The sequence below is a fragment of the Mustelus asterias genome, chromosome 2 (genome assembly GCF_964213995.1).
Source record: "Mustelus asterias chromosome 2, sMusAst1.hap1.1, whole genome shotgun sequence".
NCBI lineage: Eukaryota > Metazoa > Chordata > Chondrichthyes > Carcharhiniformes > Triakidae > Mustelus > Mustelus asterias.
This window is the reverse complement of record NC_135802.1, coordinates 150,447,350-150,467,040: the sequence shown is the minus strand read 5'-3', so window position 1 is coordinate 150,467,040 and position 19,691 is coordinate 150,447,350. Positions and strand designations below refer to the sequence as shown.

The 19,691-nt window shown below is 44.8% G+C and overlaps 1 protein-coding gene across 10 annotated transcripts in view; it reads right to left on the bottom strand.

Moving 5' to 3' along the window:
• Positions 1-19,691, bottom strand: part of fhod3b (formin homology 2 domain containing 3b) — a 601,875-nt gene that overhangs the window by 121,496 nt on the left and 460,688 nt on the right. For 5 of the 10 annotated variants that reach the window (XM_078198352.1, XM_078198362.1, XM_078198371.1 and 2 more), the window contains 2 exons: positions 15,947-16,009; positions 2,318-2,443 (listed from right to left, as the gene is read on the bottom strand). The exons of 2 other annotated variants lie outside the window; for them this stretch is intronic. In XM_078198352.1, the coding sequence (XP_078054478.1) occupies positions 2,318-2,443; positions 15,947-16,009 (189 nt within the window). The remainder of the gene's footprint in view (positions 1-2,317; positions 2,444-15,946; positions 16,010-19,691) is intronic. 3 more of the 10 variants (XM_078198392.1, XM_078198419.1, XM_078198409.1) reach the window with 2 other exon arrangements.

The window sequence follows — 19,691 nt, the reverse complement described above, 5'->3', positions numbered from 1 at the left end:
CAACTTCCTTCCGCGTACAAAATGATATCATCTTTGGCACCTGAAAAGGTGACCGGCGTTCATGCAAGACATTCTAAAAGGTAAGGCAGAGTTGAAAAAGCAGAGATCCAACGTTCTGGCTGCTTTTTGCTTTAGTCCAGTAACACATTATAACAATTTATTATTGCAATAATACAGCACACTGCAGGAACGTGGAAAAGTGATACGTCTTGATTCTGTGAATGTAACTCAGCATGGAACATAAACCAGAGTGTGACAAAGGGCCATTCTTCAATACAAGTCTTAAATGCTCAGCATTTCACAGAATCAATAACATTCTCCACCGTTCTCATCAGGTATGGAACCAAAATTGTGGTTTTTAAATTAGGATCTCTCCAACTGATATTTGTTCTCATAATTTTGTAACAGTATACGGAATTTCTAAGGAATTTGATGATTGTTTCTTTAAAATTATTATTAAAACGATGGTATTCTCTTCTCCAGGCCTACTTGGGACGGTAACAGTAGAAGCTCAGCAATCAAAGTCATGTAGCGTGCACTCCTTGTATTGCTGCTCCATGCTCAAAAGTCAAGGCTGCGCTCCATCTGAACTCTCAACGTCTGTTACTTTTGGAAGAGACCACAGCTATCTGCTGACTGTATAAACAAGGTCGTTGTGAAGCAGCGTTCTTTGCCAACAACTAGTCACTTATGTGGTGCAGTGGCTGGGCGCTTTCTAATTGCTGGTTAGTCAGGAATATTTGGAAATTTGTCAAACGCTTAAGCTAATAAGCATTAGGCAGAGAAAGGGCGAGATGCAAGAGGGTAGGAGGAAGCTTGTGTGGATCATAAACATCAGCACAGGCTGGAAAGGCCTGTTTCAGTGCTGTAAAATGTTAATCAATAAAATTTGAGTCATTCTAAATGGGAAATGGTCTTATATTAGCATTGTTTAGCAAGCTGACTAATAGAGGAACATTAACTTGCAGGGTCCAACACAACAGCTTCATTTAGGCGGCTCGGTGACACAATAGTTAGCACTGCTGCCTCCCAACGCCAGGGGCCCGGATTCAATTCGAGCCTCGTCTGTATAGAGTTTGCACATTCTTCCCGTGTCTGCATGAGTTTCCTCCAGGTGCTCCGGTTTCCTCCCACAGTTACAAAGACATGCAGGTTCGGTGGATTGGCCATGCTAAATTGCCCCTTCGTTTCCCAAGGTGTGTAGGATTAGCCATGGAAAATGTGTGGCATTACGGGGATAGGCTGGGGGGGAGAGGGCCCGAGTTAGATACTCTGTCAGAGAGTCGGTGCAGACTCGATGGGCCGATTGGCCTCTTCTGCACTGTAGGAATTCTAAGACATGATTCTATGATTATATATAAAAGATATTCTCTGAATAGCAATCCTCGTAGTCTATAAAACAGAAATAACGAGGTGGTGCAGGTTTATCACAGATGGGTGACAAAGCTGCATAGATAAAATGCACTCTGAGTGGGCTGGTTAAGATGTAATTTCGGAGTCAGTGCAAACTCGATGGGCCGAATGACCTGTCTTTTGAAATTTAAAAATGGAAAGCTGTGAATTCTGAAATTAAAGCAGAGCATGTTAGAAACACGCACGCACCCACATACGTATGCGCACACACTTACACATGCACGCACACATACATGTACACATGCACGCGCACACACACGCACATGTACACATGCGCGCGCACACGCATACACACACATGTACACATGCGCGCTCACACGCATACACGCGCGCATAAACACACATGCGCGCACACACACGCGCATAAACACATACACATTCCCGCACACACACATTCACGCACACACGCATACACACACATTCGCGCACACACGCATACACACACATTCGCGCACACACGCATACACACACATTCGCGCACACACGCATACACACACACATATTCATGCACACACGCATACACACACATTTCACGCACACATGCATACACACATTTCACGCACACATGCATACACACATTTCACGCACACATGCGCGCACACATGCACACACGCACACATGCGCGCACACATGCACACACGCACACATGCGTGCACACACACACACGTGTGCCACACACACACGTGTGCCACACACACACGTGTGCCACACACACACACATCAGCATTTGAGAAAAGAAAAAGCTGATAAACATTTCCTGTTTGGACTTTGCAATGAACTGAAACAGAATGCACAGAATGATGATTCCAGCACGGACAGACATCCTGCGCATCCATTCCCAACAACATGTACTTCCCGGTTGTGCCTTTGAGGGCCAATTCCTGGTGGCCACAATTCCACAAACCTGTCAGATTTTGCCTCAGGAGCAGGCGAGCCAGAAGTCCTGTAGCGAGAGCTGGAGGCGGTGGGTGTAGTGAGCCCAGAGTAAGATCGAGATCCTGGGTAGGCACTGCTGCCGTAGCTGCTGTATCTGCGGGACATGTCAGACCAAGGAGGCAGAAAGAGAAAGGGAGAGAGAGAGAGAGAGAGGAGTAACAGTTAGCAGGCAAGCAAGCGAAGAGCCCCATCATTCAATGCAGCAGGAGCAGCACACAAGAATCATGTCTGTAGCAGACAAAACGGGAAAGCAGCTGGGTATGTATGCAGAACAGTGTTTGGATCTGTCACCATTCTGCTGTTTGCTGGACCAATTTGTTTACTTACAAATTCAGTCTAAACTGGGCCTTGGCTAAGATAAGATCAGTTTGACAGCAACATGCAGTCAATGCAGACAAATAAAGGTGACACTACACTAAGCAGCACGGGGAGGGCGTGGCTTCGTGGTATTTTCACTGAAGTGGTAATGCAGAGATCCAGGATAATGCTCTAGGGACCCGGGATTGAATCCCACTGCAGCAGATGGTAAAATTTGAATTCAATAAAAAAAAATCTGCAATTAATGGCGGCATGGTAGCACAGTGGTTCGCACAGCTGCTTCACAGCTCCAGCGACCTGGGTTCGATTCCCGGCTTGGGTCACTGTCTGTGAGGAGTTTGCACATTCTCCTCGTGTCTGCGTGGGTTTCCTCCGGGTGCTCCGGTTTCCTCCCACAGTCCAAAGATGTGCGGGTCAGGTTGATTGGCCATGCTGAATTGCCCCTTAGTGTTCTGAGATGTGTAGGTTAGAGGGATTAGCGGGTAAATGTGTAGGGATATGGGGATAGGGCCTGGGTGGGATTGTGGTCGGTGCAGACCCGATGGGCCGAATGGCCTCCTTCTGCACTGTAGGGTTTCTATGATAAATGTCTAACGATGATTGTGAAACCATTGTCGTAAAAACCCATCTGGTTCACTCATGCCCTTTAGGGAAGGAAATCTGCTGCCCTTGCCTGGTCTGGCCTACATGTGACTCCAGAGCCACAGCAATGTGGTTGACTCTTAAATGCCCTCAGGGATGGGCAATAAATGCTGGCCCAGCCAGCGATGCCCACATCTCATGAATGAATAACAAAAAAAGCTTGTGACCTAGATATAGCCACTATGCCCCATTTTAAGGTATCATTGTACATCCCACACACACAGCAGATTTTAACTGTATGTATGATCACTGTCTGGTAGCATTCAAAACATTACCAGACCTCTACCTCTGATTTGAGTTTGGTTAAGGATGTGGTGCAGCCAATTCTACAGTGCCTTGCAATTTTGCATTGCCTCTCCATATTTAACATTGCTGATCACAGTAAGATACATATATAAAGACCAAAAAGGTGGAAGGTCCTGCAGGCATATCAGTCAGGGCTTGTGAAGGCTGTTCCTTACAGGTCAAGTGCCCTCCCCCCCGAAGAATTTATATGTAGTGGGCAGCACAGTGGTTAGCACTGCTGCCTCACAGCACCAGGGATCAAGGTTCAATTCCAGCCTCGGGTCACTAACTGTGTGGAGTTTGCACATTCTCTCCAAATCTGCTTGGGTTTCCTCCGGGTGCTCTGGTTTCCTCCCACAGTTCAAAGATGTGTGGGTTAGGCTGATTGGCCATGCTAAATTGACCTTGTCAGGGGATTACCAGGGTATTATATGGGGTTACGGGAATAGGGCCTGGGTGGTATTGTGGTCGGTGCAGACTCGACGGGCCGAATGCCCTCCTTCTGTACTGTAGGGATTCTATGGATTTGCCTTAAACTGATACATTACTAAAAGGGAAAATGTTTTCTTGCAATTCAATATTCACCAGCACAGTAAGAGGAGAAACCGTTGCTTTTGGTTGTGGCATCGTGTCCGGTTGTGGCCACATTAATGTTCTTAAAGGTCACGGCCGGTGAGCAGTTTTGGCAATGCCACAGTCAAGGTGCTTGATTTACAAACCAGAAGTGTGTTTGGTTCGGGGGTCTTAAATCTAGTGGCTACACTTTTGATGGTTTTATGAATCCTCAGCTGAAATGCCAAAGGTGAAACATTACAATACCTGAGCTCCCCAAGCGATAGATCGCAGGCCGAGCAAGATATTACACCCAGAGGTCCATTAAGCCTTACAACGTCATACAATTCCATCAAAATTCAAGTGTTTTCAATCACGACTCCGTGCCTTTTACTACTTCAGATTTTATGCAGAAAATTAAACTAAAACCAACTTAAAATAATCTGATGGGAGCACGGCCTTCAACTTTCAGTGTTTGGGATAAGTTCAGGGCCTGAATATTCTATCGGATGAGCTCACAGAGGTTTACAACATGGAAACAGGCCCTTCGGCCCAACTTGTCCATGCCGCTCTTTTATTTTAAACACCTAAGGTAATCCCAATTGCCCACATTTGGCCCATATCCCTCTATACCCCTCTTACCCATGTAACTGTCTAAATGCTTTTTAAAAGACAAAATTGTACCCGCCTCTACTATCACCTCTGGCAGCTTGTTCCAGACACTCACCACCCTGTGTGTGAAAGAATTGCCCCTCTGGACCCCTTTTGTTTCTCTCCCCTCTCACCTTAAACTCTCTAGTTTTAGACTCCCCTACCTTTGGGAAAAGAAATTGATTATCTATCTGATCAATGACCCTCATTATTTTATAGACCTCTATAAGATCACCCCTCAGCCTTCTATGCTCCAGCGAAAAAAGCCCCAGTCTATCCAGCCTCTCCTTATAACTCAATCCATCAAGTCCCGGTAGCATCCTAGTAAATCTTTTCTGCACTCTTTCTAGTTTAATAATATTCTTTCCATAATAGGGTGACCAGAACTGTACACAGTACTCCAAGTGTGGCCTTACCAATCTCTTGTACAACTTCAACAAGACATCCAACTCCTGTATTCAATGTTCTGACCGATGAAACCAAGCATGCGGAATGCCTTCTTCACCACTCTGTCCACCTGTAACTCCACTTTCAAGGAGCTATGAACCTGTACCCCTAGATCTCTTTGCTCTCTAACTCTCCCCAACGCCCTACCATTAACTGAGTAAGTTCTGCCCTGGTTCAATCTACCAAAATGCATCACCTCACATTTATCTAAATTAAACTCCATCTGCCATTTGTCAGCCCACTGGCCCAATTGATCAAGATCCCATTGCAATTGGAGATAACCTTCTGCACTGTCCACTATGCCACCAATCTTGGTGTTATCTGCAAATTTACTAACCATGCCTCCTAAATTCTCATCCAAATCATTAATATAAATGACAAATAACAGTGAACCCAGCACTGATCCCTGAGGCGGAGGATGGCAGGCAGATCATTTTTTAAAATTCAATCGTGGGACATGGACATCACTGGCTGGCCAGCATTTATTGCCCTTCCCTAGTTGCCCTTGTGAAGGTGGTGGTGAGCCGCCTTCTTGAATCGCTGTAGTCCATGTGCTGTGGGTTGACCCACAATGCCACTAGGGAGGGAATTCCAGGATTTGACCCAGCGACTGCGAAGGAACGGCGATATATTTCCAAGTCAGGATGGTGAGTGGCTTGGAGGGGAACTTGCAGGTGGTGGTGTTCCCACTGCCCTTGTCCTTCTGGATGGGAAGTGACCGTGGGTTTGGGAGGTGCTGGCTAAGGATCTTTGGTGAATAATGAACATGCCTCCAGCCGTGAGGGGCCCTGGAACGCGGTTTCACATTGGCTGGCCAATTAAAAGGAAGCCAGCATGAAATGCATGCTGGGAAAGGGCTCAGAGTAAGAGGATGGGTGCTGAGAAAAGGGTGAGGGTTGGCACTTTCTAATCTGCTCCCACGCGGGGTTGTGGAGCTGCCTCAGGGTACTGCAAACCTGTAAAAAAATAAATTCGATGGAAAACCGCTACAGAGTGTGTCTGGGCAGCACATTCTAACACAGACCTCAGTTTGCAGACACTTTTTGAAATTTTGTTTCAAGGTGGACAGTTCATCCGGCCCTGGATTGAGGTTGCAGCAAAAATGTAAAAGTGGCACAGTGGTTAGCACTGCTGTCTCACAGCGTCAGGGACCCAGGTTCAATTCCAGCCTCGGGTCACGGTCTGTGTGGAGTTTGCACATTCTCCCCGTGCCTGCATGGGTTTCCTCCAGGAGCTCCGGTTTCCTCCCACGGTCCAAAGATGTGTGGGTTAGGTGGATTAGGAGCCAAGCTAAATTGCCTGTTTCTGTCCCACGATGTGTAGGTTAGATGGATTAGCCATGGTCAATGTAGGGGGTTTCGGGGATAGGGCGATGGGGAGAGGGATTGTGCAAGATACTCTATTAGAGAGTCATTTCAGACTCGATGGGCCGAATGGCTTCTTTCTGCACTGTGAGAATTCTATGACCCTGGCCGATCTACCCACTCACCACTCTAAAAGCAGACGGACCATGTAAAATTATGGTCAACTGGTCTCTTGATGGGTTAATCTGCCTGCTCGATTGTTGGTGGGAGTGTTTCTGACCTTTGCGTGTGCCCGCCAGCCAAAATATTGCACAAGCGCATGTTGACGCCGGGACGGGCACCTGGCCCAGAAGCACGGTTACCCGTGTACACCCGTCTGGATGAGCAACATAAAATTCCGGCCTAGGCCTCAACACTATTGCACCAAGGACATTTCCACCATTTGATCAGAAGAGATGAAGAGCTGTTGCCTCCCCATGAACGACAGAAGGAGCCTTTGTAAAGTTCCTCACATGCTTCCTCCTGAATCTGGAGTCTATTATGAAGTAGAAGCGAAGGATGATCACAGCCTGAAAGCATCTGATCTCAGAAATACTGCCCGCTTCCTGAGACAATTATTCCGTCCCAATTGTTTTCTTTTATTAAGCTTAATAATCTCATTACGAACTGTTGGAATTCCGTGCATGCTTGGTTCTGAATTTAAACAAAACCTCGTCATTGAGAAGATCACTGGTAAAGGGATACGTCTCATCTTGGGTTAATATTAAATTATGTTGTCAGGTATTTTGATGAAATATAATGCAGAAATCGCAAAAATGTAAACATTAATGGAATGGTCATCCAACCTAAAGTGTTCAGAAGTGAAGAAGGGTCTTGTTGGCTCATATAAAGCACGAGTCAAGCAGCTACTTATAGTACAGTATTCTGGAATAGAACTTAATTAGGTGGTCAGATCCCCAAGGTTTCAATAGATCAGAAAGGACAATGGTCATTTCTAACGCACGCACACATACACACACACACACACGCCAGAGATAGATAGGTTCTTGATTGGTAAGAGGATCAAAGGTTATGGGGAAAAGGCGGGAGAATGGGGTTGAGAAACTTATTGGCCATAACTGAGTGATGGAGCAGACGCGATGCGCCGAATGGCCTAATTTTGCCCCTGTATCTTATGGTCTTATGGCATGTAGCTTGAGCAAACCTCCTTAAATTAGAAGGGACAAAGGGGTTATAATTTCTGAAGTGGACATCTGCCGTATGGAAACAATAAGGGAGAGAACAGTGATAGAGACATCATAGTTTCTGCAAAGATTTCTAGTTTGAAAGCTTGGTTAATGTTATTAACAAAGAGATTACAAACAAATTGCACAGGATATTCTCATAGCATCACTTCACTCCTCCACACAACAGCAGAATGAATCTCACCTTGAAAACTGGAGCATCACTAGGGGGCAGTAGACACATGCCTTACTAAACCCTTGGTTGTCGAAAGGGTTGGTGGGTCTCTGTCTCATTCTCATGGCACCGCATCTTTTATTTAATTGGAGTAGGGCATGTCCACATATCAAACGCTGTGATCACTCCAACCAATAAAGAGCGTGCACGGTATCAATCACACACACATAGAATAACAAATCCTTAGATGTTTGCTTCAAGTCAGAAAGACATTAGGAGGCTTGAGTGAGAACAGAAACAATAAGAGTGAAGCTCAAATCAGTCAGAGTCACTGACCACAGAGAGATATGTGCAGGGAAGGCAGTGGCATAGTGGTATTGTCGCTGAATTAGTAATCCAGAGACCCAGGCTAATGCTCTGGGGACCCAGGTTCAAATCCCACCACGGCAGATGGGGAAATTTGAAATCTGGAATTAAAAGTCTAGTTATGACCATGAAACCATTGTCGATTGTCATAAAAACCTACCTCGTTCACTAATGTCCTTTTAGGATCTTACCTAACCTGGTCTACATGTCACTCCAGACCCACAGTAATGTGGTTGACCCTTAAAATGACTTCTCAAATGGTTGAATGAGACACTCAATTCAAGGGTGATTAGGGATGAGTAATAAATGCTGGCCTAGACAGTGATGCCCACATCCCACAAAAGAATAGAAACACACTGGAGCAAAAACAGGCAGGGGTAAGTGTTTTTAAACATGACTGGACGTAATGCTTTAATGAATGACATCTCCACATCCACAGGAACGCGTTTCAAATGGTAGGGACATCATTTGTGACTCAAAGCAGAAACACAGGGCAGGATATTTAGCTTCATGTGGGAGTGAGCACGAAGGCTGGCCGATAGAGACACATATTGCCAGCTGGCTTGCTGGCATCACCCCAAGTCGGCCATTTTCTCAGAGATGAGATGGGGGTCCACCAGACAACCTGCCCGCTTGCTGTGGGTGGCCAGTGGAGCTGATTAATGGTCCAGTGTCAGGGGTTAAATGGCGGCCAGCAATCAAGGTAGGCTTTGAAGATCTCCTTGCCTGCCTACGAGCTGACCTGTGAAGAGGTACCCCTCCCCCTCTGCAATCGCTTGGCTTCGGATTCCATTTTTAAATTTATTAAGAGACTGCTGAGTTGGCACCAATGTGCCAATTTAACAATCACAATACATTTATCTGAACACTTGCAATCACAGACATTTGCCAGATTTAAGGACCCACTGTCCAAAGATCTCTAAGCCACATTGCTCCTTGCAGACTTTTATTGGAAATGGAAACACCATGGACAGGACCTCCCTTATCTAACCGCCATGTAGCGGGTGGGACAAGACCAGGCAAAGCTTCATTGACCTTGGGCGGGATTTTCCGGTCTTGAGGCGAGCGTGGCCGGAAAATTCCACCCCACGTGAAAAAATGTTAGGATTTTCACATAATCATGGAAACAGAATATACCGGGGATGTATTGCTTTAGAGTTAAGCTCCACAACAAAGGTGTTGCTGAAGGTCACCGAAATGTATGACAAGTACAGTTTGAAGTCCTTCAACATTATGTCACATGCTTTAAGCATCGTAAACCTACGTCTCTCAAGAGCTGGAAAATGGAATCATACTGGATAGCTACGTTTTGGCTAGCATGAACATGATGGGGCAAAAGGACTCCCCTAAAATTCTATGGACAGAATGCTCCCATTTTGATACTACTAAGTACAATGGAAGGTGGTTCCAGTGACGCCTTTCCCGCTAGCAAGATGGCAGGATCCAGCACCAGAGTCTGTGCTTGGAACCTTATGCACAGGAACATTCCCGTACGACTAACCTGGTAGACTGCAGCTGATCTATATCACAACTCACCCATACCACTTAATATCCAAGCCAAACGAAAGACTAATCAATGTCATAGAAACCCCATAGTGCAGAGGGAGGCCATTCGGCCCATCAAGCCTGCACCGCCAACAATCCCACCCCAGGCCCTACCCCCACAACCCCAGACATTTGCCCCGCTAATCCCTCTAACCTACACATCCCAGGACACTATGGACAATTTAGCATGACCAATCAACCTAACCCGCACATCTTTGGACTGGGGAAGGAAACCGGAGCAACCGGAAGAAACCCATGCAGACATGGGGAGAATGTACTAACTCCACCCAGACAGCGACCCAAGCCGGGAATCAAACCCAGGTCTCTGGCACTGTGAGACAGCAGTGCTAACCCATTTTTCAAATTAGCCTCAACAGCATTTTGGGGTAGGTAGTCCCAGATCGACACTACCCTTGATGGAAAAGACTTCCTGAAATCATCCCAGGTTCTGCCCCTCTGTTCTGGATTCCACCCCCCACCCCCAGAGGAAATAATTTATTTGCATATATTCTATCAAATCCTTTAATCATTTCAAACACCTCCTTCATCTGTACTCAGTGCACTACAAACTTAATCCACTAACCTGTCCACATAAATTAATCCGTCGAGCCCCTGGATCATTGTGATATATTGCATAATGCACTCAAACCTTGCTTAGATGTGCACATAGTTTGAAATGAAAATACATTGCTGGCAATCTGCAGTGTAACAGATTACAAGAGTCATCCCAAATATGGAAAAGCAAATGGGATTTAGTGGGCATCTTGCCTGAAATGTTCAATGAGCAAGCAATTCAAAAATAATGTGTTGGTCTACAATGTTAGAATTTATGAGGTAGGCAAGTTCCGCACACATGAGGACGGCCTAAACCGGGATGTTGGATTTATGTCACATTATCAGTAACCCCCACAGCTTGCCTCCTGGGCTTGCAGAATCTCACTAGCTGTTCTGTCTGGAGACAATACACATCTCTTTAACCTGTGTTTAATGCTCCCTCCACCCACATTGTCTGTACCTTTAAGACCTGGCTGGCTGTAGGGATTCGCATTCTAATCAGTATTCTGTAACTTGATTTTGTGTCTCTGTGCACTGTTTGAGAGCACATTTCCACTCCATCTGACGAAGGAGCAGCACTCCGAAAGCTTATGGTATTTGCTACCAAATAAACCTGTTGGACTTTAACCTGGTGTTGTGAGACTTCTTACTGTGCTTACCCCAGTCCAACGCCAGCATCTCCACATCAGAATTTATGAACACAGTTTATTTTATTGTATTATTTTTAAGTGAAGAAATGACTCCATAGAACAATAAAAAGACTGCAACCTGAAGATGTGTGTCAGGGCTGTTGTATAATTAATTTGAGGGCAAGCTAGTAGTTGGCCTCGTTCGGGCCTACCACCTATGCCTTTGGCCTATCTTGCTTGCGTTAGCTCCTTCAAACATCTATCCAGTTAGCACCACTGTCCATCCCTTTCCCCATAGCCCCACAAACATTTCCTTTCCATGTACATGTTCAGTTTCCTTTTGAAAGTTACTGCTTCCACGACATCTTTAGGCAGTGCTTTCCAAATCACATTTGGTGCATTTAAAACATTTCCATTTCCCTTCTGGTTCTTTCGCCAACTACCTTCTCTCTGCTTCTTTATGGCATTCCTTTAGACCTACCTCTTTGACCAGGTGTTTGTTACCTGTCAAAATATCCAACAAAATTTGTTTAAATTTTAAGTTTATTTATTACTGTCACAAGTAGGGGCTTACATTAACACTGCAATGAAGTTACTGTGAAAATCCCCTAGTCACCACACTCTGGCGCCTCTTCGGCTACACTGAGGGAGAATTTAGCATGGCCAATGCACCTAACCAGCACTTCTTTCGGACTATGGGAGGAAACCGGAGCACCCGGAGGAAATCCAGGCAGACCCGGGGAAAACGTACAAACTCCACACAGACAGTGACCCAAACCGGGAATCGAACCCAGGTCCCTGGCGCCGTGAGGCTGCAGTGCTAACCACTGTGCCACCCTGTGTCACCAAGTCACAGAAGAAAATGCACCTGGGAAATCCTTTGGGACAGTTTACTATCTTAAAGGTGCTACATAAATGCAAATCATTGTCGTTGGATTTGTTGGTCTGAAGTATTAAAGCTGAAAGGCCGTACTCCAAAACAGAAGACAGCAGGACCATCAGCTGAAAAGTTATGATTTTTCTCCAAGTCAAGTTACTCATTGTCAATGCAATATTGCACAAAGCAAATCCGGTTTCACTTTACAGATACCAGACTGAGATCCTTTAGGCCGCAGTTTGTATGTCACCAGAACTAATTTTGTGTGTTTTTCTTTTCTTTTGGGCTTTGGTTCGATTCCCGGTTTGGGTCACTGTCTGTGTGGAGTTTGTACGTTATCCCTGTTTCTGCCTGGGTTTCCTCCGGGTGCTCCCATTTCCTCTCACAGTCCAAAAGATGTGCTGGTTAGGTGCATTGGCTATGCTAAATTCTCCCTCCTTGTGCAGGAATCTCAAGGAGTTGGTTTGCAGGTGCAACAGGTAATTAAGAAGGCAAATGGAATTTTGTCCTTAATTGCTAGAGGGATAGAGTTTAAAAACAGCAAGATTATTTTGCAGCTGTATAAGGTGCTGGTGAGGGCCACACCTGGAGTACTGTGTACAGTTTTGGTCTCCTTACTTGAGAAAGGTTGCACTGGCACTGGAGGGGGTGCAGAGGAGATTCACTAGGTTGATTCCAGAGTTGAGAGGGTTGGCTTATGAGGAGAGACCGAGTAGACTGAGGCTATACTGTTTGGAATTCAGAAGAATGAGGGGAGATCTTATAGAAACATATAAGATTATGAAGGGAATAGATAAGATAGAAGCAGGGATGTTGTTTCCACTGGCGGGTGAAACTAGAACTAGGGAGCATAGCCTAAAAATAAGGGGAAGCAGATTTAGGACTGAGTTGAGGAGGAACGTCTTCACAGAAAGGGTTGTGAATCTGTGGAATTCCCAGCCCAGTGAAGCAGTTGAGGCTACCTCATTGAATGTTTTTAAGACAAGGATAGATACATTTTTGAACAGTAAAGGAATTAAGGGTTATGGTGAGTGGGCAGGTAAGTGGAGCCGAGTCTACAAAAAGATCAGCCATGATCTTATTGAATGGCGGAGCAGGCTCGAGGTGCCAGATAGCCTATTCCTGCTCCTAGTTCTTTTGTTCTCACAGCACCAGGGACTGGGGTTAAATTCTGGCTTGGGTCATTGTCTGTGTGGAGTCTGCACGTTCTCCCCGTGTCTGCGTGGGTTTCCTCTGGGTGTTCCAGTTTTCTCCCACAGTCCGAAAGACATGCTGATTAGGTGCATTGTCCATGCTAAAACTCTCCTTCAGTGTAGCCGAACAGATGCCGGAGTGTGGCGACTAGGGGATTTTCACAATAACTTCATTGCAGTGTTAACGTAAGCCTACTTGTGACACCAATAAATAAACTTTAAACTCCAGAAATCACAATTAAGTTCACTCTTCTGAATAAAAGAGAATTGTACTGAATTTAGGTGTTTTTGTTGTGTCTTCCAAAGCTGATCGAGCAACATCTTGGTTTCACCAATGGCAAAACAAGACATTTCAGATTCAAAAGCTGCAACCAGCCCCCTCATCACGGTCATCTTGCTGGCAGCAGTATTAATATACATTAAATGCAGGAGATTGTCATTGACTTCAGGAAGCGTAAAGGAGAACATGCCCCTGTCTACATCAACGGGGACGAAGTAGAAATGGTCGAGAGATTCATGTTTTTAGGTATCCAGATCACCAACAACCTGTCCTGGTCCCTCCATGCTGATGCTCTAGTTAAGAAAGCCCACCAACGTCTCTGCTTTCTCAGAAGACAAAGGGCATTTGGCATGTCAGCTACGACTCTCACCAACTTTTACAGATGAACCATGGAAAGCATCCTTTCTGGTTGTATCACAACTTGATATGGCTCCTGCTCTGCCCAAGATTGCAAGAAATTACAAAGGGTCGTGAATGTAGCTCAGTCCATTGACTCAGTCAACACTTCCTGCTGCCTCGGAAAAGCAGGAGGCGTAATAAAAGGCCCTACACAACCCGGATATGCTCTCTTCCACCTTCTTCCGTCGGGAAAAAGACAGAAGTCTGAGGTCACGTACCAACCGACTCAAGAATAGCTTCTTCCCTGCTGCTGCTGTCAGACTTTTGAATGGACCTACTTCGTACTAAGTTGAACTTTCTCTCCACCCTAGCTATGACTGTAACACTACATACTGCACGCTCTCCTTTCCTTCTCTATGAACGGTATGCTTTGTCTGTATAGCACACAAGAAACAATACTTTTCACTGAATACTATTACATGTGACAAAAATAAATTAAATCAAATTCAACATAACTGTCTCCTTTCAGAAGATAGTTTGATGCTGCAGAAGGAGCAGAAGCTACTTTGCGATGCTTCTCATCAGCTGCTGCTGGGGAAGGTGGCATGGCACTTGCGGTGTTTGGGGGGTGGGGGATAACTCTGATAGGATGGTGAATGCAGACATGTCAGTTTGTAGAAAACATGATCACCCCTCCATGGTATAAAATCCCTACAGTGCAGAAGGAGGCCATTCAGCCCATCGTGTCTGCACCAACCACACTCCCGTCTTGGCCCTATTCCCGTAACCCCACATATTTACCCTGCTAATGCCCCTGACACTAGGGGCAATTTAGCATGGCCAAAGAACCTAACTCGCACATCTTTGGACTGTGGGAGGAAACCGGAGCACCAGGTGGGAACCCACGCAGACACGGGGAGAATGTGCAAACTCCACACAGATGGTCACCCAAGATCTGGAATTGAACCCAGGTCCCTGGTGCTGTGAGGCAGCAGTGCGAACCACAGTGCCGCCCACGTAGTCTGCGAATTTAATATAACAACCATCTTAGTATTGGAAGGAGGGGGGCAGGTGGGCAATGCAGATTCACTAGAATGAGTAGGGGCTAACAGTGTTATGAGGGCAGGTTGTACACATTCAGGTTTGAATTCCCCTGGATGTAAAGGATCTGATGGAGGAGATCAAGGTGGCCAAAGGATTTGATGGGGTTAGATAAAGAGAAATTATTTCCTCTGGTGACGAGGGTGCAGAACAATGTGGTGGGACCTTAAAATTCAAGCTAGGAAGTTCAGGGGTGATGTCAGGAAGCACTTTTTCACACAAAGCAGGTTGGAAATACGGTACTTGCTCTCCTTCTGTACTGTCGGGATTCTATGTAATACAGATGCAAAAAGGCCAACTCATCAACACTTTAGTCGTCATGACAATGGGATCCTTATGTCCTCCAAGTACACAAAGCTCTTAACGCCTACTCCTCCCAACATCCTAACAAAATACAGAAGACTCCTTATCACCATTTGTTTACAACTATATCAATAAGCATTTAAACTATGCCGCAAGCTGCAAACATAATGTAAAGCTGCCACCCCAAAAACATATCAAGTCCAGACTTGGACAAGTCTGTGCTAAGTTGACAAAATGAAGTTGGCAAATCCTAGCTGCTGAAAAAAAAATTCAAGTTAAAATACAGCAAGAAAACAACCCACACCAATTTCAAGACCATGACTTGTGCTAAATCCTAAAATCTTACATGTTATTATCAAGAAATCGTGGTGAACTATTTATTTTGTTTTTTCCCTCACACACTTGGGATTATTTTCTAATGGGCATCTTTTGATGGAAGTTCTCAGAGTGCATGAAGTTTCAACTGTATTATTCTAACATGGGCATTAGGTGACTGGCTTGACTGTATAGAAGACTGCTTCAAAATTACATGATAAGAAACCTACTGCTCAGAGCAAAAGACCATCCCTTCAAACTTGTTTCTGTTCATGGCCTACAATTTTCTAACATATGTTAAGACCAGCTTCATTTGAAATGGAAGTAGTGGGCAGCGATAATGGACACACACAATGTATCCACACACAAACCCAAGAGCTCACCTCACAAATGAGGATCTATAAATTCAGAACGATGCACCATGGACTATTTAGCTTCCAACAAAGAGTAGTGTGCTTCAGATATCAATAAAAGAAAGAGATATTTTGACGACCCACCTATTGGAAGACCTGGATGTAAAGGAGTCAGTATATTTGTTCATGTAGGAAGATTCCAACTGACTGTAAACAGAAACAGAGAAGCTACAAGTGAATAAAGGAGGGAAATTTCGAAACTAGAACATAGTTAAAAGTGAGGAATGAGATCGGATAGTTACGAAGTAATTTGCTTTCCATTGCTTTGGGCCTCCTTAGAAATAGAATAAGCATGACCTCAATTTGAATATTGATCTAGGAATTTTAATTAATAAGGTTGAAGAGACAGAGAATCAGTTGGCATATTTAATTTGGCATTGGAAAATAGACCAAGGAGTATACAAGATACTAGACAAAATTTCATAAACCAGAGGATATTAGATTCAGGCAGGATATGAGGATGTTTCACTTTGCTGAGAAAGGGCAAAGCGGCTAGGTTGATTGGCACCCCATCCATCACCTTAAACATTCACTCCCTCCACCACCAGTAATCGTAGCAATAGGGGGTATCCATAGAAACAAGAAGGAGGAGTAGGCCTTTCGGCCCTTCGAGCCTGCTCCACCATTCATCTTGATCATAGAATTCAATATCCTGATCTCCCCCCTTTCCTCCCATATCCCTTGATCCCTTTAGCCCCAAGAGCTATATCTAATCTCTTCTTGAGATCATTCAACGTTTTGGCCTCAAATACATTCGGTGGTTCTGAATTCTACACATTCACCACCCTCTGGGTGAAGAAATTTCTCCTCACCTCAGTTCTAAAAGGTTTACCCCTTAACCTCAAACTATGATCCCTAGTTCTGGACTCACTCACTATTGGGAACATTCTAACTGAATCTACCCTGTCTAACCCTGTTAGAATTTTATAAGTTTCCATGAAATCCCCTCTCTCTCTTCTAAACTCCAGTGAATATAATCCCAAATGATTTAGTCTCTCCTCATATGACAGACCATCAACAAGGTGCACTGCAGCCAATCGCCAAGGTCACTTCAACAGGACTTTCCAAACCCACAACCTCCATCACCTAGAAGAACAAGGACTGCAGATACATGGGAACACTATCACCTGAAAGTTTCCCTGCACATAGCACACCATCCCGATTTGGAATTATATCACTGTCCCTTGATTGCTGTTGGGTCAACATCCTGGAACTCCCTCCCTAACAGCATCGTGTGTGTACCTACACCCCAGGGGTTGCAGCGGTTCAAAATGTTGGCTCACCACCATCTTTAGAGAAATCATGGAAGGGCAGTAAATGTTGGCCTAGTCAGCAATACCCACATATCCCATGAAGGAATTTTTTTTTAAAAATGGTCAGCTTTGGAACAGTTTACCAAGTTGTAGCTTATGTCATACAACTACTGGAAAAGTGGGATGATGATGAAAAGTGGGAGGTGGAGGCTAACCAGGAGATCTAGGATTTGCATTTTGCTTTACCATATATTACTTTCGAAGCTCACCGTGCAGCAAAGGAGGACTCCATCCTCCTTCTATTCAGAAGTGTCAAGACAGAAAGCACATGAAATAAAGCAGCTAAGGTAACAGGCCACAGGTTGCCATGGTAACATTGGGAGGAAAAGCCATATGATTGGTTGGCCAGTCAAATATCATTGCGAAGAGTGGAATTTTCTCTTTTCTTGCACAGGGTTGCTAGCTGAGGCGAAAAATCCATATGATGTGTACAACTTTGAATTTCATTTGAGGCCTACATTGACACGTGTTCAAAACCAATATTGGACCCAGTTTGTTCCTGTCTAATGTCATTTGGATGGCAAAACTTTAAGTCCATCTGGCTGAGTTTCTCTCAAAATATCTAACTTGAGTTTACATTCAAAACATTAAGCAAACAGCTCTGTACACATGTGAGTATGTTAAGGCTCAGGCTGTGTGCACAAGGCGGCACGGTAGCACAGTGGTTAGCACTGCTGCTTCACAGCTCCAGGGACCTGGGTTCGATTCCCAGCTCGGGTCACTGTCTGTGTGGAGTTTGCACATTCTCCTCGTGTCTGCGTGGGTTTCCTCCGGGTGCTCCGGTTTCCTCCCACAGTCCAAAGATGTGTGGGTTAGGTTGATTGGCCATGCTAAAATTGCCCTTAGTGTCCTGAGATGCGTAGGTTAGAGGGATTAGTGGGTAAATATATAGGGATATGGGGATAGGGCCTGGGTGGGATTGTGGTCGGTGCAGACTCGATGGGCCGAATGGCCTCTTTCTGTGCTGTAGGGTTTCTATGATTTCTATGATTAAGACTTAGGTTGTACACAGGAATACATTAAATTACTGGCTGTGTATCAATTTTACATAACTGCATGTTAGAACATAACCAGTGACAACTTTGTATTGGGTGTAATGTGAAGAGTTCCTTCTGATGAAACACTGCACAATGTTAATGTGAATCAACAAAAGATTCAGTAAAAGGCCCCTTAAATATTTACATTTGACTTGCATGTACTTAAAAATAAAAATTTCTGCAGGCTTCTACAACTCCAGGAACATTTCTACATGGACTAGGTGGAGTGACAAATATTTAGGGGTTCTGTTCTGTTTCATTCTCATACCTGCCCCTTCAATTAGTCACAATAGCAGCGATTCTAACTAAACTGTATAACATTGGCTCACCAATTTCAATACAAAAGCTACATTCCTTGGTTAATAGTCGTGTGTGAAAAGTTGAACCACAATTTTCAAATTAAATATATAAATTGGTTCAGTTATGAACTAACAGGAGACATAATGGAATAAAACATTCTAATGGACACTGAAGGTCTTAACTGAAATATTTTTAGTTCAACCCAGATAGAGGCAAAATGCTGTAACATATCTGCTTCAGAATTGACCAGTGGGGGAATAACATTCACACAACTTTCTGTTCTCTTGTTTTCTTTCATGCAGAGAGACAATGACTTGACTTGTGATCCATCTGATGTCATTAACACTTGTTGACCTTTTTTTTAAAAACAGATTTTTCTTCTTGAATGCTACTCATTATTGTGAGTGCAAACCCACACTCTCAATGCATCAGAATTCAATTATCCCACACACGGGATTGTAGGAATTGATGAGATTGCACCTTTAAACGTGTTGAGGTCTACCCAAGCAAAAACGGGCAACACTCTCCATTTCACACAGTCCTTTATCGTAGCACTTAAAAGAGCACCTTGAGGAACGCCTACCCCCAACAATCCCAGACAACAGTCCCATCTTGGAACGGCATTGGCCAGGCCTGCACACAGTAAAGGTGGGTAATGGGGTAAACACATTAAAATGGGCAAATGTCCGGTAAGCGCAAATCTAACCATGTTTGTGCTAGGAGGACAGAGTCAACACACATGCAATTAAAAAAAATATAGAATCCCTACAGTGCTGAAGGAGGCCATTCGGCCCATCAAGTCTGCACTGACCACAATCCCACCCAGGCCCTATCTCCTGTAAACCCATGTATTTACCCTCGCTAGTCCCCCTGACACCAAGGGTCAATTTAGCATGGCCAATCAACCTAACCCACACATCTTTGGACTGTGGGTGGAAACCGGAGCACCTGGAGGAAACCCACGCAGACACGGGGAGAACGCGCAAGCTCCACACAGACAGCGACCCAAGCCGTGGAATTGAACCTGGGCCCCTGGCACTGAGAGGCAGCAGTGCCAACCACTATGCTGCCCCAAAATGCCCATGGGATAGACCGAAAACCAGAACAGTTTAAAGCCGGCACAGTTTAAAGCCGGCACACTTTAAAGCCGGCACACTTTAAAGCCGGCACACTTTAAAG